The sequence below is a fragment of the Sinocyclocheilus anshuiensis genome, unplaced genomic scaffold (genome assembly GCF_001515605.1).
Source record: "Sinocyclocheilus anshuiensis isolate Anshui unplaced genomic scaffold, SAMN03320099.WGS_v1.1 scaffold940, whole genome shotgun sequence".
NCBI classification, from domain to species: domain Eukaryota; kingdom Metazoa; phylum Chordata; class Actinopteri; order Cypriniformes; family Cyprinidae; genus Sinocyclocheilus; species Sinocyclocheilus anshuiensis.
The window spans coordinates 750,528-774,002 of record NW_015549620.1 but is presented as its reverse complement, the minus strand read 5'-3'; the positions used below and the strand labels follow the sequence as shown (position 1 = coordinate 774,002).

General features: G+C 36.6%; 2 protein-coding genes across 2 annotated transcripts in view; both read left to right on the top strand.

Moving 5' to 3' along the window:
• Positions 1-606: 606 nt before the first annotated feature.
• On the top strand, positions 607-15,846 carry nrd1a (nardilysin a (N-arginine dibasic convertase)). The gene is given in 31 exon segments (XM_016448365.1): positions 607-683; positions 1,074-1,310; positions 1,594-1,852; positions 2,592-2,673; positions 2,774-2,927; positions 3,136-3,209; positions 3,299-3,394; positions 3,493-3,615; positions 3,702-3,759; positions 3,886-3,959; positions 4,044-4,113; positions 4,439-4,516; positions 4,656-4,776; positions 5,102-5,160; positions 5,283-5,337; positions 6,467-6,571; positions 6,688-6,811; positions 7,505-7,591; positions 7,697-7,816; positions 7,964-8,015; positions 8,210-8,360; positions 8,454-8,581; positions 9,433-9,595; positions 9,827-9,858; positions 9,953-10,091; positions 10,217-10,264; positions 10,996-11,048; positions 11,137-11,220; positions 12,239-12,446; positions 12,556-12,645; positions 14,452-15,846. Coding segments are annotated over 30 exon segments (3,285 nt in total). The 5' UTR covers positions 607-683; positions 1,074-1,134; the 3' UTR covers positions 14,674-15,846.
• A 2,542-nt stretch (positions 15,847-18,388) lies between these two features.
• Positions 18,389-23,475, top strand: part of fam163aa (family with sequence similarity 163 member Aa) — a 13,327-nt gene continuing 8,240 nt past the window's right edge. The window contains exons 1-2 of the mRNA XM_016448286.1: positions 18,389-18,430; positions 19,061-19,583. The gene's annotated coding sequence lies outside the window, so the exon portion shown is untranslated. The remainder of the gene's footprint in view (positions 18,431-19,060; positions 19,584-23,475) is intronic.

Sequence of the window (23,475 nt, the reverse complement as noted above, 5' to 3'; positions counted from 1 at the left end):
ATATATAAAGCTTTACAGGATTAACAATGGCTTGAAAAGTTTGGTAGTCAAGACAATCTTAGACTCATCATCATTACAGTTCTTCTAAAGATCATATGAAGTCATAAATGTGTTTGGGTGGTTGGTGTATACTGTATAGCATGTCCATAAACGTTTCTTATCAAAATATAAGGTTAAAATACATGTATATTAATAAGGGAAGGTGTATATTTAAGTTGCCACGAATGCATCTTCAGTTATATACATGTTTTACCAATTCTGTACACCCTTTTCTTCAGGATGATTTAACTCCAAAATCACTGAGTATGTATACACGCTTGTACTTAACAAGTAGCCTAATTGATTTAAGGGCGATTGGATTATAGTCTCTGGAATTTACTAAAAGACAGAAAATAATATAGACATGATGTAATTACAGTTTTGCCGCTAATTTAGTCATCGGTGGTGGACTGACAACTGTAAGAACCTCCACAGACCACAGCATAAACTTGCAAATTGCTGAGACAGATAAAACAGCATCATGTAGCTATTTGCCTTAGCAAGGACTTTGGCCAATCATAGAGTCGTGGTTTTCTACGTCTATTACCTTTGACGAATCAGAACTCTTCTTGTTGCATAGACGCAACCTACCAGTGACAGGCTACGTGCTGTAAGGTTCGGCTGACCCATCATCAGGATAGCAGGTATGAGACTGCGATGAAACTTGGCTAACTTTGTGAAAAAATGTGAGGGACTTGGATGCATCATATTTCAGACGAATTAGCGAAGTCCGTTTATTAACCATAGCAAGCGAATCAGACGTTTTTGGTTTATATTGTGTCACTATGTAGCAGATTAGCTTCATTGTAGCAGAGTGGTGATGATACAAATATAGACTGTTAAAATATGTATCTGAAGTTAAAGTATTCCCTCGTCAAAAGACAGACCTGACTCATTCTATCATTCAAGATACATTACAAAATGTATTTATTTTTATGGTCACCCTGTTTCTAATATACATATCGTTTCTTTTCGACTGACAAAGTCAGTATTGCTCTGTTCAAGGCTGCGCGTACGTTTCACCTGTTTTGTAGCAGAGTCATAAACCGCCCCGTTCACCTCAACTCCAGTGCTAAAGTAGTATCATTGCTCAAGATGCCCCAGACAAACAAGTTCAAAAGTGCTGGAGCCAGCAGTGCTGCTCAGTCTGCTGGTCCAGACCGGGGAGAAACACTCAGAGACCCCAACGCACCTCCGGGGGACAGTGGTGGAGATGACAACCAAGGAGACCCTCAAATTATTAAATCTCCAAGTGACCCCAAACAATACAGGTAAAGTCCACATGTACAGATTTTAAACTGTGATAACTAGGTTCTATTGATTAGCATAGTCTCGTTTATAAAGTACCAAGTGAAACCTTTTAAAAGATCATTTTACATTATGAATGATATTGTATGTTGGCACTTAAGGACAGGGAGTTAGCAGAAATATGAGATCACACAAGTAAAACACAAGCTCCGGTTGCATTCTTTGAGTGTGTAACACAACCCTGCATGCAAGTGCTGATGACTAAACCAGCTAACAGATTTTTTTTCTCTCTCTCTTTTCATCCAGATACATTGAGCTAAGTAACGGACTGAGGGCTCTCCTGATCTCTGATCTGAGTGGTTTAGATGGGAAAACTGAAGATGATGAAGATTCAGAAGAAGAAGAGGAGGAGGAAGAAGAGGAGGGAGAGGAAGCGGAAGAGGAGGGAGACTCGGGGGAAGGAACGGATGAGGAATCTGGAGAAGAAGGGGACAGTCAAGATAGTGACTTTGAGGAGCTTGACAAGGACAACGACAGGAAGAAGAAAAAGGGATCTGAAAAACAGGTTTGTGTTTTGTTGTGTAGGGATTCAAACTCTGATACTGGCTGCATGTTATTTTGGTTGAACATATATTAAAGTCAGCATGAAAGAAAAATCCTACTTATCCATGTTTCCTTCTGTATTTCTTTTTTTTTTTCCAAACTGTCATAACGATTTTCCTGTGAAACAACTTGTCCAATCATTTTGTCCGCTTAAACCCAGCCCCTTTCTTACAATCGACTGAAACACTCATTCAGTTCTACCTCCATCCAGCAACAACTGATAGATACAATCTTGCAATACAATACAATACATTACATACAAGTCCACCATACGTTTTTTTTCTTTTTCTTTTTTAATAATCTGTTTCATTCGGACCTGTCACTGCTTCCATTTCATTGTGACTTGAAGGATACATGATATTTCTATATTTTATCTTTATCAGTATTGGATATTTCGTTATGGAATTTTTTACATTTACATTTTAATTTAATGGCACTTGTTCATGTAACATTTAGCACATCTCAAAATGAATATCCATTTCTCATTACTGTACATTATAATGTTTTGATGTCTAAATTCATTTGTGGTATTTAAGATGACTGATCTTAGTTTGTAGTGTTTTTCTATTTCTATTTAGACAAAGTAATATAAAACTAAATTATCAGTTATAATTTTTACATAAACATATCAGCTTAAGTGTGTTGAAATGATTTCAGTGCAGTTTAATTATTTTTTCCTTTTTCTTTTTTTTGGAAATTAGTCTGCAGCGGCCCTGTGTATTGGCGTAGGGAGTTTCAGCGACCCTAATGACCTACCTGGCCTTGCACACTTCCTGGAACACAGTAAGTCACACCTGCAGTTGTTTGCCATTACTGTATTCAATAATGCTTTATTCTCAGTGATAATGTTTCAGTCAAACGTATCTCTCTACTTATGTCCCAGTGGTGTTCATGGGCAGCGAAAAGTACCCTTCTGAAAATGGCTTTGATGCGTTCCTTAAAAAGCATGGTGGCAGTGATAATGCTTCCACTGATTGTGAGAGAACCATTTTCCAATTTGATGTCCAGAGGAAACGCTTCAAAGAAGCCCTTGACAGGTGAAGCAGCTCTAAAAAAAAAGTGATCGTATCACATCACCTCTTATCCTGATGGCCTCTTTTTCTTTTTTTTTCAGAATATTTTACACAATCCCATTGAGTATTTTCTAATCAAAAGCATTAAAATAAAAACAAGCACATTTCTTTATATGTTTGGTCATACATAAGCTTTAAAATAATGTGATTGTCTTTTTTAATGTTATCTCAGATGGGCTCAGTTTTTCATCTGTCCTCTTATGATTGAAGACGCCATTGACCGAGAGGTTGAGGCTGTGGACAGTGGTGAGTAAAGCATTTATATTGTAGATTAAAAATATTCTTGATATCTCAACTGTGAAGTTTAAGAGCCTAATGTGTTTTGTTTGCTACAGAATATCAGCTTGCTAAGCCTTCAGACTCTCACCGTAAGGAAATGCTCTTTGGCAGCCTAGCAAAGCCCAACCATCCCATGAGCAAGTTCTGCTGGGGTAAGTCAAACATGTCAAAAGCTGCTTTAGAGTAGCTTCTGGGTTTATTCTAAAGTTGTTGTTGTTGTTTTTTTGATGGTCTTGTGATTGTATTTAAGGAAATGCACAGACCCTGAAGACTGAGCCTAGGGAAAAGAATATCAATGTTTACAAGCGGCTCCGTGAGTTTTGGAAAAAGTACTACTCTGCCCACTATATGACCTTAGCTGTGCAGTCTAAAGGTAGGTACAGTATGCAGGACTTAACTTGGATATGGCATTTCTAATAGAAAATGATCCTAAAATCTCTTCTACTCTTACCTTCATAGAGAGTCTTGACACCCTTGAGGAATGGGTTAGAGAAATCTTCAGTCAGGTACCCAACAAGTAAGCTCAATCCAAGTCCTATTTGAATATCTGTAAAATGTGAAAATATTAATGTGTTTAAAGAGTTTCTCAATGCCTTTCATAATATTAATGTTTATTTTTAAAGAGTTTCTCAATGCCTTTCAGTGGGAAGCCGAAACCTGATTTTTCAGACCAGTTGAGCCCCTTTGAAACACCTGCTTTCAACAAACTTTACCGAAGTATGTAGTAGAACTTAATGTTCAAATGAGGTTTAATGAAACTGTAGAACCTACTATTAATGTTTTGTTTGTTGTTTATTGCAGTGGTGCCTGTTAGAAAAGTACATGCCCTCACCATCACATGGGCTCTACCCCCGCAAGAGAAGCACTACAGGTTTAGTAATCAGTCATTTTTACTTTCATTCATTCATAAAACATCTTTCAAAAGTGCTGTTAAAAACAAATGAAATTCAAAATTGGGAGTTTTTTTTTTTTTTTTAAAGTCTTTGTTCGCTTTGAGGGCATCTTTGTATATCCATGTCTTTGATATGTCTCACCTCAACTTCCTTTATCAGTAGCAAATATGTCACAGAACAAAACTGCACTCATAAAAAACTTTACATATTGATTTTGTATTGGTCCAATATGGTCTGTATTGGAATGCCAATATTATTTCTCAAATATGATGCTTAACAAAAACTCTTTATGTTGGTCCTCAGGGTAAAGCCTCTGCATTACATTGCTTGGCTGATAGGCCACGAGGGAACTGGAAGTATCTTGTCCATGCTTAGGAGGAAGTGAGTCCTTTCTCTCATGATTTGGTTTTTAATAAATGGCAAGGTGGTTCTACTTTCATTGTAACTAATCTCTACATGTAGCATCAATTTTGCACTTACCCCAGAAACTGGGAAATTGAATCTCTTTCTCTCGGTCTAGGTGCTGGGCTCTAGCTTTGTTTGGCGGAAACAGTGAGACTGGTTTTGATCAGAACACCACCTATTCAATTTTTAGTATCTCCATAACTCTGACTGATGAGGGCTTCCAGAACTTCTATGAGGTCTGCAAGGGTCATCAGTCTAGACCTTCCATTCTTTTACATTTCTGTGATCCTACACTACTAGTGCATGTCAAAATTATGCACTATATTTACAAGCATCCTTAAGATATAATATTGTTTTCACACTTAATGTCATTAGAGAAATATGTGGGGAAGCTGAGAAACTAACAGCTTAGCTAGATATGTGTAAAATAGGATTACAAAGCCTCTGAGGCACAAACACACCCCTTTTCCATTCTAAATTATAACGACACGATTGCTGTAAAGTTTAGTCCCACTCAGAATAAATGCATCCATGGTAATTTGGATGGTTTTCTTCGTTCAGGTTGCTCATCTCGTCTTCCAGTATTTGAAAATGCTTCAGACTCTTGGGCCCCAACAGAGGTAGGCCCCTTTACCTGAAGTTTTTTTTTGGGGGGGGGGAATCTTTGCACAACTTTTACACATACTACATTGAATAATGTAGCTTGAAAGATATCACAAAAAACTTTGCTTCTCTTTGGCAGAGTATATGAAGAAATTCAAAAGATTGAGGCCAATGAATTCCACTATCAGGAGCAGGTAAGGTTAAAGGGTTAGTTCACCCAAAAATGAAAATTAGCCTGTGTTTTACGCACCCTCAAAGCATCCTAGGTGTATGTGACTTTCTTCTTTCAGACGAATCCAATCGGAGTTATATTAAAAATTGTCCTGGCCCCTCCAAGCCTTTCAATGGGGGTAAGCGGGTGTTGGTTGTCAACAGTTCAGAAGACGTGAAATAGTGCATGTATCCGTAATAAAACATCCCTCACACGTCTCCGGGGGTTAAATAAAGGCCTCCTGTAGCGAATCCATGCATTTTTGTAAGATAAATATCCATATTTCAAACATAATAAACACTTTTTTCTCACTTCCGCTTACAGTGGTAAGCGGAAGTGCATCATCACGTACATCATCACGTTCAAGCTGATGAAGTAGGACGTATGCGTCGTGCGTGCGCCTCTGAGAAATGCAGGAGCAAAGGAAACAAAGTATCCTTACTTTAGCAAAGGAAAGCTAGTCTCTTGGCTTATATCGAAATCCTCCGACATTTTTCTTTACAAATCCTTGTTTTGTGCTTCTAATTCGTGAACGGCGTTTTGTTTTGTTTTGTCTCCATGTTCGTCACTAATCATGCAACGTCGACGTCTTGCGTCATCTGCCGGAACGGCTTCCGCGTATGACAGTCAGCGGAAGTGAGAAAAAAGTGTTTATTATGTTTGAAATATGGATATTTATCTTACAAAAATGAATGGATTCGCTACAGGAGGCCTTTATTCAACCCCCGGAGCCGTGTGAGGGACGTTTTATTACAGATGCACGCACTTTATTTCACGTCTTCTGAACTGTTGACAACCAACACCCACTTACCCACATTGAAAGGCTTGGAGAGGCCAGGACAATTTTTAATATAACTCCGATTGGATTCATCTGAAAGAAGAAAGTCACATACACCTAGGATGCTTTGAGGGTGAGTAAAACACAGGCTAATTTTCATTTTTGGGTGAACTAACCCTTTAAGCATTTTACACTGTTGTCAGCCTATGAACGCTTAGTTGTTTCTTACCAACAATGGAGTGTTTTTGTATTTCTGGCTATTAGAAGGAATTTGAAAAGAGATGGATAGGAGTATTTGTTTGTAGACTCTGTACTTACAGTGTTGCTTTTACAGACTGATCCTATTGAGTATGTGGAGGATATCTGTGAAAACATGCAGCTGTTCCCAAAAGAAGACTTCTTAACAGGAGACCAGCTAATGTTTGAGTTCAAACCGGAGGTAGTTGCCCATCACATGCAGCATTGATTTTGATTTATTACAGGTTTTGAAAAATATGGGTACATATTTGTGCTATTTTAGCATGCCAAGTGAAAGAAAATCTTTTTTTCTCTTAGGTGATCTCTGTTGCACAGAACCTCCTCACACCAGAGAAGGCTAACTTGCTCCTGTTGTCTCCTGAGCATGAAGGCCAGTGCCCACTCAGGGAAAAGTGGTTTGGGACTCAGTACAGTGTAGAGGGTTTGTACATATTTTCAACTCCCTATTTTCAATTCAGTTTAAAATACAATATTCAGGATGAGAAGTTAAAGTTTGATATCTTAGAATCTGTGTCCGTATTAGATTAGTCTGGAAGTGAATGTCAGAATCCATTGCTGAATTGTTACCATTGCAGATTTACTTGTCGCAATAAGCTCAATCACACAATTATATAAATTTACATACACTTAAAACAAGCAGCATTAATGCCAGTTTGAAGTGAATGTGCTCTAGCTTATCAAAATGAGTCAGTGTAGCCACTGTAGCTTTAAAAGAATATCTGATGCCAAAATTAAGAAGTAGCTTGGTTGTGTAGGAGTATTTTGGTTTTGAACATAACTGCAGGAAAGGACAACTGATATTAGTATACTAGTAGATTGTAGGTGGTTACTCAAATGGGAAATACATCTTAAGTCCAAGCACAACAAGCTGTTTCTGCCTGTTGCTTTAGTAAAAGATTTGTTATTTCTTACTCAGATGCACTTGAGAATTTGAAAATTTTGAAAGCTGACATGCTTATTGGAAGTAATTATTTCCTGGTTTCAAATCTACTTGAAATGTATTCTTAATTAATCTTAGGTTTATCACATTATGCAATAAATACCATTAAGCATTTTTCCTCTATATTGTGCAACTCTGGAGACAAAAGCACCATGATTTTTTTTTTCCTTACAGACATACAGCAGCACTGGAGAGAGCTCTGGGCAGGAGATTTCGATTTAAACCCAAGCCTTCACCTACCTGCTGAAAATAAGTTCATCGGTGGGTGTCTTCAGTTGATGTCTTTTAATGTTGTTGCTGTGTGCTGTTTCTGTAGCCTGTTTCAAGACCATGTGCCATTGTTCTTGTGTCTCTTTTCACCTCCAGCCACTGATTTCACCCTCAAAACCTCTGACTGTCCAGACACAGAGTACCCTGTCAGAATAATGAACAATAACAGAGGGTGTTTGTGATATAAGAAGGACAACAAGTTCAAGATCCCCAAAGGTGTCATTGTATTTGTCTCTACACTCAATATATCATGTCTCCGATGTCCAATAGCAAAATAGATTGAGTGGGAAGTATGAAAAATCTCTTTCTGTAACTCTGCTCAATTACCCAACTCACACTTACGTTTTATCTCTCTTCCTGCAGCGTACATGCAGTTCTACCTTATATCACCTGTGGTTCAGAAGTCTGCAAAAAAGTAAGCTGAAGATCATGTGAAAACTTAGTCGTTCGAGCAGATCTTGTAAATGCTGTAGCCATGGAAACCCCATCTAGCTATTAGTATGTCTGCTCAGGTCTCAGGAATCACTATCTCTAGTTTCTATTCTTGTTCATCCACTTACCTTTCCATCTGACCTTCTCTTTTTGTTCTCTCTTCTCACCTCCACTTAGCCTGGTGCTTTTTGACCTGTTTGTGAATATCCTGGTGCATAACTTGGCAGAGCCATCCTACGAGGCTGATGTGGCCCAGCTAGAATATAAATTGGTTGCAGGGGAGCATGGTCTTGTCATCAAGGTTAAGGGCTTCAACCACAAACTACCGGTAAGTAACAAGCTCATATCAAGTTGTATACAGAAAATGGTTTAATTAAAAAAAAAAAAAAAACATTTCTTTCATTTCTGACATTTGTTGCAGTTGCTGTTCAACCTGATCGTGGATTATCTTGCTGATTTCTCCACTGCTCCTGATGTATTCAGCATGTTTGCAGAGCAGCTGAAGAAAACCTACTTTAACATCCTTATCAAGCCTGAAAAGCTTGGAAAGTGTGTCTCCTTCACGTTTTTCCTTTACTGCACTTACACTTTATAAACACCTATAGCCCTGCCCACAAGTAGTGACATTGTACACTGGCACTCTTATCAATTTTTTTGTTAATTTTTAAAGTTTTCTTTAATTTAGAAAATGCAAATCTGATGGACGATGGAACGATCTGATGGAATGCAAGTCTTTTAAGCATATTTACAGCGTTTTTACAATGCCATTGTATGGTTTGCAACATTCGAGCATGTGACATTTCTTTCTTGCAATTGTGATTTTGTATAAATAAATGCCACCTTAATGCCACCTTAAAACATCTGTGTAAATACTAGTCTATACACTGCCGTTCATAAGTTTGGGGTCAGTAAGATTTTTTTTTAAATGTTTCTGAAAAGTCCTTGCTCACGAAGTCTGCATTTATTTAATAAAAAATACTGGATAAAAACAGTAATCTTATTACAATTTAAAAGAACTGTTTCCTGTTTTAATATATTTTGAAATGTATTACTATTCAAATCTGCATTTTTAGGAGCCATTACTGCAGTCTTTAGTGTCGCATGGTCCTTCAGAAATCATTCTAATAAGCTGATTTGGTGCTCAAGAAATTTATTGACCCCAGACTTTTGAATGGTAGCATATGGCACGTTGATGCAGCTTCTACAGTGATGTAGTGTCAAAACTGCTCTAGAATAGGCAAAATGAAGCATAATATATTTGGCTTGGAACACCATGGGTCCCACTGCAACCCCTGCAGTCCCATATGCCAGCGTCTATATAGCTATTGCTATGTATATCTTTTAAAAAATGCATGGTCTTCCACTCATCGCTCTCTGTCTGTCCATATATGTCTCCTCAGAGACGTGAGGCTTCTGATTCTAGAGCACTCTCGCTGGTCGACCATTCAGAAGTACCAGGCTGTGCTGGATGGGCTCAGTGTGGACGAGCTCATGGAGTTTGTGAGCAGCTTCAAGTCAGAGCTATATGCTGAAGGACTAGTGCAGGGAAACTTCACTAGCACTGTGAGTTTTCTCACATTTTATATACACGTTGCATGTATTTGTTTTTCAAGAACATTCCAGGTTCAAAATATCCCACAATTGCTTCTGATAGATCTTACCTTGTATTGATGTACACCTAGAATATTATAAAATTATATAATACTTGTAAAAGTAAAAAGCTTTAATCAGTGCTGTCAGAACTACAGTTGGTCTGTTAAGATTTTGTCATTTTTAATTTCTCATCACATGTAGGAATCCATGGGATTTTTGCAGTATGTTACAGAGTAAGCACTTTTTTCTCCAGTTTATTTTATATAGCAGTACCACAATAAAAAAAAAATGGAAAAAGTTTTATATAGCTTTTTTTTCCACTTTCAGCAAATTGCAATTCAAGAAGCTGTCAGTAGAGGTCCCTGTTCTCTTCAGAGTGGTAGAGCTTCCTCAGAAACATCATCTGTGCAAAGTGAAGTCTCTCAACAAGGGAGATGCAAACTCTGAGGTCACTGTGTATTACCAGGTAAAACTTGTTTTGTGGTTTAGATCAGCAAAATGGACAAGACATCTAGGCACATTCACCTTTTTTATGTCGTATTCCTAAATTAGCAGTGATTGTCCTTAATATCTGCCTCTGTCTTTTGGTAGTCTGGTCCTAAGAACCTGCGTGAACACACTCTTATGGAGCTACTAGTGGTGAGTATGACTCAGATTTGGTGGCTGACTACAGAAGGGTATCGCTTACAGTAAACATTACTGTAACTTTATATATGTTTAAAAAGTATAGGAACAGCTGCCCCAGGGTTTTTTAAGCAATCAAGTCAGTCCCTCCTGCCAGATTCAAAAGAAGTTCTCAATTATTGCTCTCTAGGGCGCTGAGCACACACATCTGCATGGCCATAAGCTCAACTCATCCACTTTACTTTTATACTGAAGACTGACTTTGGATGCTGTCCAGTTCTCTGTCTTTCTCAGCAGTTACTTTAGAACACTGAGTCGGCTCTCGTTGGAAAGTGTAATGTATTGTTCTAAAGGTCCAACGATTTATTTATTTTTGACGATGAATCGCTGCTGATAACAGCTTTGGGATGTACCAGATATCGGCTGAAACAAATGTTTTTTCATTGTCTGTTTTTTTTTTTTTAAGGTAGGATTTCTGTTTGCATATGAAACTAAAGCTTCACTAAAGAAAAACTAAGCAAATGTTGTTATTTTTCACACATTAAATATAGCCATTTTTAAAACTATTAACCAATTAATCAGAAATTCTTACTCCTCTGCACCTTACATCAGCTAAATCCAATATCAGACTTCTGTCCAATTCTACTGCTGTGGCTGCAGACTAAAGCATATTCCTACAGGGGTGGCATTATATTAACTGTTTTTTTTTTAACTCATGTTTTATCATTGTGGCTGCTGTGTTGTAGATGCACATGGAGGAGCCATGCTTTGACTTCCTCCGAACCAAAGAGACACTGGGGTAAGTCTGTGGTGCAGAGATGACATTAAGACATTTATCTTGCTCCAGTTGCTGGTTTTAATTAGTTGTACTCTATATGTTTTCACAGCTATCATGTCTACCCAACCTGTAGAAACACATCAGGTGTCCTTGGATTCTCAGTCACAGTAGAGACTCAGGCCACCAAGTTCAAGTGAGTTCTCACTGTGCATTTTGGTTGCAGTTCACTGCTGCATCAGAATTATCTGATTTATGTGCTGCAGCTGCTGCCTCTTGACTTCAGAATCATAATTAACCTTTATCTCCACCTCTATCTCGACTAAATTGCAGTGTTACTTTACACTGATTGGCTCTTTTTATTATTTCTGAAGTGAAATACACCCTACACTGAATGTTAACAATACATCTACGTACTTACATCATGCATAACATCTTATTGCTTCATAAATTAAGTCTATCTTATAATGTTGTGTTAATATACTGTATATTAGGGCTACCACAGTAATAAATATAAGAGAATTGTGATTTTACACAAGTCATGTAAATGGAAAAAAGTCTTAAGTCATAGAAATTTATGTAGTTGATATTTGCAATAAATTATTTTCATTGTAAAGTATTTCTTTAGCTAGAAAAAAAAAATTGGTTTCTATTAAATTACTTTTACAAATCTTCACAAACCACTGGAAAAATAGAACTACTGTTAAAAAGTATGCGGTCAGTAAGTTTGTTTTTCTTAAAGAAATTACTAGGATTCTGAAAAAAGTATGACAGTTTCCACAAATATTAAGCAGCACAACTGTTTTCAACATTAGTAATAAGAAATGTATCGTAATCATGTGACACTGAAGACTGGAGTAATGGCTGTTAAAAGTTCAGCTTCACATAAATTACATTTGAAAATGTGTTAATGTATTATTAATGTATTAATGTATTTTTATCAAATAAATGTAACCTTGGTGAGCATAAGAGACTTCTTTCAAAATCATTTTTAATGGTAGTGTAGGTCAGTAAGTGTGGGAACCCTGATATGCTAAAACGGTAGTGCATTTTAAAAGTGTTTTCTCTCGAGTTCAGTTTACTGCATGTTGCAAAAAAAGGCTTCCACATATAGTAAATAATGTAAACCATTAATTTGGGCTCTGAAATATTTCAGAGTGGTGTTAAATGGGCAAAACTCTCTTTCCATTCTGCGCTCTCTTTCTGCATTCTAGCACTGAGCTGGTGGAGACAAAGATTGAGGAGTTTCTGGTGAGCTTCGGAGAAAAGATGAACAGCTTGAGTCATGAGGCTTTTAAGACACAGGTGACTGCTCTCGTCAAGCTGAAGGGTTGCGAAGACACCCATCTCGGCGAGGAGGTGAACAGGAACTGGACAGAGGTGGTCACGCAGCAATACGTCTTCGACAGACTCAGCCGAGAGGTGAGGAGCCCTGTTGCACATGAGCAAAGGCTGACAGTTCAGCAATGTGTTAATGATGAATTGTGGGAATATACTTGGACATTTTCATATTTTTCTACTTGTACAACAGATTGATGCACTGAAACTCATGACCAAGGCTGAACTCGTGAACTGGTTCATGGGACACCAGGGTGAAAGCAACAGGAAGCTCAGTGTACATGTAAGTTTACCGGCACATCACTCTCTTGATTCATCTCTGCATTGAAACTAATCATAAGGATTTGCTTTATTGAAATTCTTCATGCCTTTTTTGTCTCAATTTTCTTTATGTAATATATTTATATTATTTATTTATATGCATATTTTCTGTTTATATATATATTTTTTGTGTGTGTGTGTATGTGTGTGTATATATATATATATATATATATATATCAATTACTTAACTTAAAACTTTATGATATTACAGTAGATGTTTCTGTAGCTGTGAATATTTTTTGTAATGGATTTAAAATTGTGATGGATTAAAATTCATTTTTAGCAAATTATAACCATATACCGTTATTAATGTACACACTCAGGATTCTTTTCTCATTCAAATTAATCTGATTTAACTGATCTGATTTAACCTTTAAACTGATATTTGTCTGCTTAGTAACTTTTTAACTATTATTATTTTTAGTATTATTTTCAGTTTTAGTATTATTTTTAGTTTTATATTTTCTTTTGTGTATTTACCAAAAACTCACTGTTTCCTTAAAGAACTATAGGATTTACCAAAAATTCTCCTTTTTTTTAAAGAACTAATTTCCTTTGTGTAATGCAAATCTGTTTGTTCATATTTTGTTTAGTAAATATACTGTTGTAGATACCAGTCTGAATTAGGGCTGGGCGATAATTCGATAACGATCATTATCGCGATATAATATGAATATATGATATGAAGAGTTCGATAAATGTTCGATATAATGTTTATGCGCCAAAAGCGGAATGAAACAGCGCAACTCATTTGAAGCGCGCCACACAGACCGTTTATCCGCTCGGATCAAAGTTCAAACTGTCACGCGACGCGAGCACACTAGAGCAGATGCGTTTACTCGGTCACGCCAACACTAAACAGCACTGTGAGATCCACTGCTTGAATTCAGCGATGAACACAAATGACTTAGTGATTTAAACTAGTTTAAAGCCAAACAGGAGAAATACTGTGTGCAATGAGACAGTCAGAAGGCTTTTCAATCTACACATTGCCATCATTTACCATGGATTTACTGTAGTAACACTCACTGCACCAAGGTATTGTGGCAGAAACTTGGGATATTCACACTGAATTTTAATACAGGAGTAATTGTAATTATAGTACGTATTTGTGATTAAGCTATAGCATGTGTGCATTTATACTGAATGTTTTTAGACTACTGTTTTTCATACAAATAGGCTACTTAAATAACATACGTTATATTTTTACCATTGGATTGAGGTGCTATATGTGTGGTTTTAACTGTGTTTATCATGATTTAAATGTATGCTACTATGGGAGACCAATGCTTAATTAAAAAAATATATTAAAAAAATCAGTCAGAATAAATTTAACCATATAAAATTGAGGTTGCTAAAATTTTTACAGATGTTAATTATTTTGATAATGAACAAATATTTACCTCTGCATCCTAACTCAAGCTACTATCAAATGTGCATTTCTAAGAGACAAAAAAGTGATATTATTATTAATATTATCAGGCAACCCAAATCTGTTTCTTGATTTGAAACAATATCACTCATTAGAACATGCAGAAACTAAGAAATTCATTTTTCTATTTAGATATTTATTTTAAGGAAAATTAATGGTCTGGTTTCTACAGCTTTCACTTTGGAGCAAAAATCTGGCTTTAAACATGAAAGAAATAAAGATTTGACATTTATCGTGATAATTATCGATATCAACTGATATGAAAAAAATTATCGTGATAATTTTTTTGGCCATATCGCCCAGCCCTAGTCTGAATGATGAATGGTTTCTTTTCAGGTTGTTGGTTACGGAGTAGAAGAGAACGACCCTCCTAGTGAGGAACATCCGGCCGCTGGAGAAGAAGAGGAAGAGGGTAGTAAGATGTCATTGTATGGGGAGGTTTCCAAACTCACCTTCCTTCCTGCTTCCACTTTACTGGCCTCAGTCACTACCATCACAGACATCCAGGCCTTCACTTCCACCCTCAATCTCTACCCTTACCACAAAATTCTCAAATAAACAAAAGCATGGACTCACTCTGCCAGCTGGCACACAGGCACGCACCCCCTATCTCCATCTTCCATCCTTTCTTCTTGTCTACTTGAGCAAGGATGAGTAGGGGCCGGCGGTCTCCCAATGCTCCCGTTCTTTTGAAACGAGCTTCAGCCATGTGTGCGTTCATATAATGAGCCCTGCTGTTAAAATGGCATTGCTGTGAATGTTGTGTGTGTGTGTGCGTGCATGAATGGGGCTCAGTTTGGGGGTCATGCTGACAGACGCAGATCACAAGGTCTCATTATATATCCCTCCTTGGCTGTAGTGGACCTTTAGAACATAAACATGACTTTAAACTACTTAGAATTGTGTGTATTTTATTAATAGGTCTGCAGTGTTAAGTTTGTACTAATACATTTATAAAGTTATGACACTGTGCTGAAAAGTATGAAATATATTTGAATGAAGTGCAGTAAGAGAGATTGCTGGACTGCTTTTTATGTAGCCAGTTGATGATGCCTGATACTGAGGATGTGTAATGATGCTTCAGAGGTGGGCATTTGAGCATGCAAGACCAAAATTATGATGCTTCTACTACTGCTATAGCATCATTCTGCATTTGGCACAACCTCAACTTGTAAACTGAGCAATTGCTAATATCACTGCTTAAATTCAGAATGTGCAAATATATATTTATTAAAAGTACCGTGAAGCTACGAACTCTATTTTACCTGAGTGTTGAATGTTAGTTTGCTGTCTGTATCAAAGGATAAACAGTAAAAACATCATGTAGGCTGCCGTGGAATAATGGAAAGAAACGTTCATATGGATGCATGCAAGAACGACATGCTACAATGTGACCAGTGTAGCCAGATTCCCAACCAAAAAAATTACACTTACAAGACTATTGAATGAATAGTTGAAAAACATGACATTTGAATCAGTCTGACGATACTTCACAGAACTGAATTATCATTATTTTTAATAGAGTCCATATCGAAATGAAGAAAGTTTTATCAGTAACGACTGGCCATGTGACCGCGTGTCATTAAAGACGTTTTTTTTTTTCATTCTAAATATGTGCACATGATATTATAAAATGTATCATATATAAAATCCAGTGGGGGTGGACAGGTCTCTACCACTGCTCTAACACAATTCTGTAGAAAACAAGTAAATAAAAATCACACTCTACACTGCTGCTAATTGAATATCCTGTTTTGTCTGATTACAGAAGTAAAATGTGTTGCAAATAATGTTTCATGTTGACTGTCGAAAATTTGCCATTTACAGTAGTATAGCAATATATTATCATGTGAACTGTATATGGATGTGATTTATATCTTATGTGATAAGTCATTTTAAAAAGCGTGCCCTCAACTCTCCAAAGGTGACCTTAGATTCAGCTGAAAATACGTGGAGAATTGTCAAAGTGCCAACACTTACCAAGCACCACATGGAGTTGGCATTGTGTTCTCCTTGTCCAGGCAGGTGGCACATAGTAACACAGCAAGATGGTTGATCTCTTTGTGCTCCAGAATAGCGCTTCTTCTCTCACCACCCCGCCTTTCATTGTTCTGATGTCCTGAAGCGCTCTGTAAAGGTGCGGTACACTGGCTAAAGTTTCATCAGTCTGCTGAAAGTGGCACAGTTTTAGAGGGATCACATTCTAAATATTTAGACTGTCTTGGCATACACTGCCTGCCTTTTGTAGTTACTGTAGATGAGTCGTCACCAGTGTTGCCAAACCCCTCCCTCAGAAAATCTCTAGAACCCTATAATGAAATTGTGGTGTGCGTCATGGCAGGCGTGGCGTACTGGTGTGTTGACTGCGCAGACTCGTTGGCATGATTGAGAGCAAACGTGAGAGGTCACGGGCCTATGGCAGGGTGTGGCCAAGTAAAAAAAATTTAAATATAGTTAAAATAGCTCCTTGTCACAAAAAATTTTAAAAAGTCGCAGCTACAATGAGAAAGTAGCTAAATTTGGCGACAAAATCCCCAAATTGGCAACACTGTTCGTCACTACGCTGTCACTTCCTCTCACTCCTGCAGGGTGTCTTAATTGACAAGCTGCTTGAGTGGGAGGAGGTGTAGCTTAAGACAGAAAACGGTTGGATAATATGAATAAATAAGGCAGATATATGGGAAAAGACCTCTTCCCGCTGTACAGGGAGTTCTCTCAGTTTTACTAATGGAGCTGTGAGTCTCGCTTCTCTTACGGATCATGTTATATATAAGAAGGACATGAATTATGTGCCTCCCGGCAGCAAAGCACAGGGAATGAAACAGGGCTTCTGTAAGGCAGGTTAATTGTGTCTGGCCTTTTGATACTGAGATAATGGCGTCTAATGCTAGATTCAGACCGCCTAATTTAATTCATTTAAGAATTCATAGTTGTAATTATAACTTTTTTTATTTTGTGGAACCGCACTATTATGAATTTAAAAAGATGAACATTATCATCAGTGCTGGGGAATAACTGATTTCATGTAATGTGGATTAGGTAATCAGATTCCAAAAATGTAGTACTTGTAATTAGATTATATTACATTTTAAAATGCTCATAATCAGATTACAGTTACTTTTTATGGATTGCATGTTAAAATTCTACTGTGTGTCATATCATTTAGCTTTGAATGTTCACAATATAGAATGGACATGTAAATTAATTTGCAATCCATGCTTCTGAATCTGGGGACAATAGCACCTCTCAGTCAATTATACCAAGTTAATATTTCAATAATTTAACAACACATTTGCATGTTCACAGTTCTCTGATGCCGGTTAGTGGTCAATGACATGCAGGTGAACAAATAAAATAATGTAGAATGCAGAATAATGTAGAATTTCAAATGTAGAAATTGAGTTTATTCATTTTCACTTTACATTTTTATTATTTAATTAAATATTATATTTTCATCAACTCATAAATCCTCTGCAGTTCCTTCATTTACTCTAATGCATTTCATGATAACAAAGAATGGAATTTCTTTTTGCTTTTTATAACTAATCCCATTTAAATCTATAAATAAATCAGGTCAAAAGTAATCTAACAGTAACCCAAAATAAGAATACAATTCCTAAAATTAGTAATCTAGATTACATTACTGAATACAATTTTCATTGTGTAAAACAGACTACAATATGTAAGTAATCTACACAGCACTGATTATCATTCATATAAAAAAGGACCATAAACTCTACAAACGTCTACAAAAGATGATAAACAATTTTTTTATTTTTTTTTTGTATACTTCACGTGTTTTAAGAATCTTGTTCAAGACCTTGACCCTTTTTATCGAGGTGGCATTTTAATTAAATAATTTCTTTGCGTCTAAAGACAAGTGTAATGGCAGTCAGGAAGGAGGAAATGGCATTCCCGTGTCGTGTGTAATATTTAATTAGAAAGATGTCAAATAACAAGTAAGGCAGCTTTGCAATAAAGCACTTTACCTACATTACATGCATTGACACAGATGAGTTGAGAAGGCTTTTAATCTCCTTCATTCAGCATTATTACAGATCCCCTGTGCTGGTACTATTCTAATTTATGCAACAAATCCCTGCCAGCCCTCATAATCAAATCTGTCAATTATGTGGCACCTTGCTCTGTGTGTGTGTGTGTGTGTGTGTGTGTGTGAGCACACATGAATGTGCATGCATGCATATAAGAGAGGGAGAGCTTGAGTCTATGATAGGATTTGCATATGTGCATGCTTGTGTCTTCATTTACATCAAACTTCATTAATCTTCCCACATGGAACGTTTGTGCACACAAGGTATTTTCATTAGTTTTGCATGTTGCTAAAAACTAATTGAGAAATTGGGATATTTAAAGAGAAAGTTCACTAAAAAAATTTTTCTGAATTTTCATTTTTTGGGTGAACTGTGCTCTTAGGTAGTTGAATATTAAATGTAAGTGTTCATTTGGTCCAGTCATGCAATATGACATATGCAATAAAGAATCAGTAGACCAGTATGGTGTTTTAAATAAGTGGTTTGGAAAAGTACATTTTGAAGATCTATCTGCCAGTTTCTTGCAACAACACTGATACATGAAACAGCCTGTTAAAGTCTACTTCTTCTTAATAGATCATTTATATAAAGTGGTTAATTTGGCTTGGATATATTGTTGTTTTATTTGTTATTATAGTTATTTTGGGATAGATAGATAGATAGATAGATAGATAGATAGATAGATAGAAAATGAGCATATTATTTAAAAAGAAAAGGCTATATTCTTCATTAGCCAGCCACCAATCAAATGTTTTGCAGCCTATTTTACTTTTATGTAACCAACCGATTATTTTAAAGTATGAGTTTATTCATATTTCCTAATTATCTGACTATTATAAACTCACCAAGCACGTTTCTAAAAGATAAAGCCAAGTGTCATGTTCTTTCTACAGTATATTCTCTGGACGGTGGTCATGTGAAACATGACGCACGCTCGTAGGACGACGCTTTGCTCTAGTTTAACGTCTGTAAAGGTGTGGGTTCATTTCCTGACCCTTCCCGCGCGTGCAGCATCATCTCCTCACAGGCTGTTGCATCCTCCTGAGGGACCGTCGGCGCTCTTCACAGCCTGCACACTACATACCGGTCTCTGATTCGCAATCTGGGTAATGCCACTCATTTATTTGCGAGCTCGGATGTGCTATATTGTCTCTCACAGCATACACGCGGCTGTTCGCAGGGATACTACGGAATTACAGCCGCAACAAATGATGATGTGACGGCCATCCATTCAGTTAATAAAAGCCCGCTGTGCAGTGGACGCTACATTTCTGCTAACGAAGCAAAGCCTCAGACGAGCCTTTCCCCGATGAACAGATACAGTAGTGTTCACTACTGACAAGCATCAGGCATTTGGAATAATACCCTGCACACTGCATTACAAACATTCTGGGAGGAGGACAAACAGGTTTTAAGGTAACTGAGATGTCCTTCCATATGAGTAGACATGCACTTGTGCTGAATTGGTTTGATTTGGATTTTGCAGTGTAATGTAAGTGTTGAAGTGCCTATTCAATCTGTAAATGTGTCAGGTTATGGATCTTGGTACATGCTCTTTTTCTGCATGAATTAAAAAAAAATCATTCTTACACACATATAGTAGTAAGCAAGCATGCAACAGCCATGAAAGTGGGATCACTATACAGAACCACTGGACACAATACATTTGTGACCCTGGAACACAAAACCAGTCTTAAGTCGCTGGGGTATTTTAGCAATAGCCAAAAAAACATTGTATGGGTCAAAATTATCGATTTTTTTTTTATGCCAAAAATCATTAGGATATTAAATAACGATCATGTTCCATGAAGATATTTTGTAGATTATATATCTACCGTACCTACCGTAAATATATCAAAACTTAATTTTTGATTAGTAGCATGCATTGCTAAGAACTTCATTTGGACAACTTTAAAGGCGATTCTCAGTATTTACATTTTTTTGCACCCTCAGATTCCAGATTTTCAAATAGTTTTATCTCGGCCAAATATTGTCCTATCCTAACAAACCATACATCGATGGAAAGCTTATTTATTCAGCTTTCAGATGATGTATAAATTATGACTTATGACTGGTTTTGTGGTCCAGGGTCACATTTATGAAAGTGGAAGAATTCTAAAATATGGTGATTCTGGCACACTATGGCCACCATTTCCAAATATATTTTTGTATTTTCTAATATGTTTTTTGTTTGTTTGTTAGTTTGTTGCTAGGGTTGCAAAAAGGTGGAACATTTCCAGTAAATTTTGGAAACTTTCCAGGATTTTTTGGAATCTTCCAGGGATTTTTGGAAAGTTTCCGGAAATTTTCCACCCCTGTGCAACCCTATTTGTTGCATTAAAGTTCAATGTGTATAGATAGATTTAATTTGTTTATTTATTTATCTTTGTTTTCATATACAGTATCTCACAGAAGTGAGTACACCCCTCAGATTTTTGTAAATATTTTATTATATGATATAATAAAATATTTACAAAAATGTGAGGGGTGTACTCACTTCTGTGAGATACTGTATAATGGCTAATTCAGCCAGATTGATCAAAGGGATGGATGGATGGATGGATGGATAGACAGACAGACAGACAGACAGATAGACAGATAGACAGATAGATAGATAGATAGATAGATAGATAGATAGATAGATAGATTACATTTTTGTGATGGTTGAGCATGATAGTAGTCATATGTTTCATGCAGAGCTGTCTGTTTCTGGGAGACATGACACATGCACAGATGCTGTTTTAGTGGAGACATGATTTCTAGGCCATTGATGCTCTGCCAAGGGGGCCTGGTGTGTTTGGAGCTGCTTTTCAACTGTTTGTTTTGCTGGATTTACATGGCAAGCTCTCCAGCAGTGTGCTCTTGGCAGATGTACTGCTTGAGGGAGCATGTTTGTTTGAGTCAAGCTATGGTAAACCACGCAGTCTGAAGTTTTTAAAGCCTCACTGTGAGTCTCCTTGACAGGAGAGAGCCCATCAAGGGCTTTAAACAATTCTTGTCTGTGGCAAGACACGCAGTTGAAAGCTAAAGGGTGATGACACGTGTACATGAACATGACGAAATACTACTATACTATGGTTAAAAGGGGAAATGGTAGAAGATTGTTAGCCGTTTACTGTAGTATTTAGAGGAATATTTAACCCAAAAATGAAAATTTGCTGAAGATTTACTCACCCTCAGGCCATCCATGATGTAGATTAGATTATTTCTTCATCGGAACAGATTGAAAAATTTTTTTTTAATCTAATTAATAGCTTATGAAGTGAAAAACTACATGTTTGTTAGAAACAAATCCATCAAGGCATTTTAACTTGAAACTGCCATTTCTGGCCAAAATATGAGTCCATAATAACACTTGCTAGAGTGAAAAGTCAATACTTTAGTGTCCTCTAACATTAAAATCCTCTGATATATTTGTTTAGAACAGTTTGGATTGTTTTAATTTGTAAACGATGCTCATTTCACTCCTGATTCAGACAAGATTACTTTTTCACTGGAGAAAGCATTATGGATAGAGGACTCATATTGTAGTTGGAAGCAATGCTTTGGAAATTATTTGATGGATTTGTTTATTACAAACACACAGCTTTTCACAATATGTTAATTGATGGACTGTGGAGTCATGTGAATTACTTGTGGATTATTGTGATGTATTTATCATCCATTTGGACTCTCATTGTGATGGTACCCATTTAATGCAGAGAATTCATTGGCGAGCAAGTGATGTAATGTTGAATTTCTCCAAATCTGTTCCAATGAAGAAACAAACTCATCTACATTTTGGATGGCCTGAAGGTGTGTTTTTGGGTGAACCATTCCTTTAACAGAACCAATTAAGATGGTTTTCAATGGCATAACCTTAAATTTAAACATTTGGCTACATCCTTGTAACCAGTTAGGAACAACTTTGACATTTAAATAATCATTATATTTAAGATATAAATGGATAGAATTGCATTTATATTCTTTGACCAAGAAAAACGAATGATGATATTCCTCTTCTCTCTGTTAATTTTTTAAATCCATGCAACTGCCCCAGATTTCGACATAAATATATTCTCTCACTCAGCAGAGATGAGTGCTTTTTGAAGAGAATGGGGTGGAAAATCCTTCCTTCACTACCTGGCTAAATGGCCCGGTGATGGAAAAATATTGTTACAGGAATGATATTTGAATAATTGAAAAAGGACGACTTTAAAATTGCAGGCTTGCCATGATTTCAAGTGCAAAGTTAGAGGCTTCCTCACCGAAATATTCATGCCATTATTTAAGAGTGGATATATCAGGAGAAGGGATTCATTCAAAAATGATCAGAGCTCCTGCCTCTTCATTTCACAGAGCGAGAACTGGCTCTCGCGGTTGTGGAGGAGAGATTCATTTTAATAATGAAGAAGGACGTTCACCTTACTATCTCCCCACAGCGTTGTTATAAGTGACATCATAGATCAGGCCGACAAGCTGTGTCTCTCAGCATTGTGATTGCGGCGGTTTCTGTTTGTCGCTGACTTACGTAGCACACATCAAAAACAAATTACAATGTGTTTATGAGTGAACAGAGCACTGAGTCATCTGCTCAGTATTGCTTGAGCTATCAAAAGAGAGAGCTTTAATACTTACTGCTGAGTAGGACATGTGCATGCTTCATTGCATTGGCATTTGCACTTTATATGACTTGCACTGAGTAAACAGTGATTTAAAAAGTTCACTTTCTCCTTAATGGACCCATTAGCATGGCACCTAGTGTACTGTAGGTTGGTTTGGAGTTTTTGTCTGTGGTCATGACTGAAATGTGGGAACCAGCCAAAAATGCATTTAAATTTTTCGATCCTTTGCTATTTTACTATTTATTTTACATGACTGATTTCTTGTCCTGAAATTGTTGTCTGCTTATATATTTCAAGTCAGGACAAATTTATTTGTATAGCACTTTTCGTGATGTTAATGTTTATATCTTAATATCTTTATGGCTTAGTCACATTTACCAGATTTGAGGTGGGTGATAATATAGTTTACATTTTACAGTGATACAAGCAACCAGGCTTTTATCTGTAAGCAATTCAAGCAAATATATGTGCATTTTTGACATTAAGTATTGATAGAAAAATTCAGCTTCAGCTTCAGCATACAGTATATAATTATTTCTTTTTTCAGTTTGATATAAAACTATTTTTTGCCAATATTAATAAAATTTTGTTGCCACAATACTGCTAAATCTACAACTATTTCTTAAAACTATGTCTTGCTATTATTTTTAGCAATTATAATTTCTGAACATGACAAATATTTATGGAATAAAAACAAATATTTC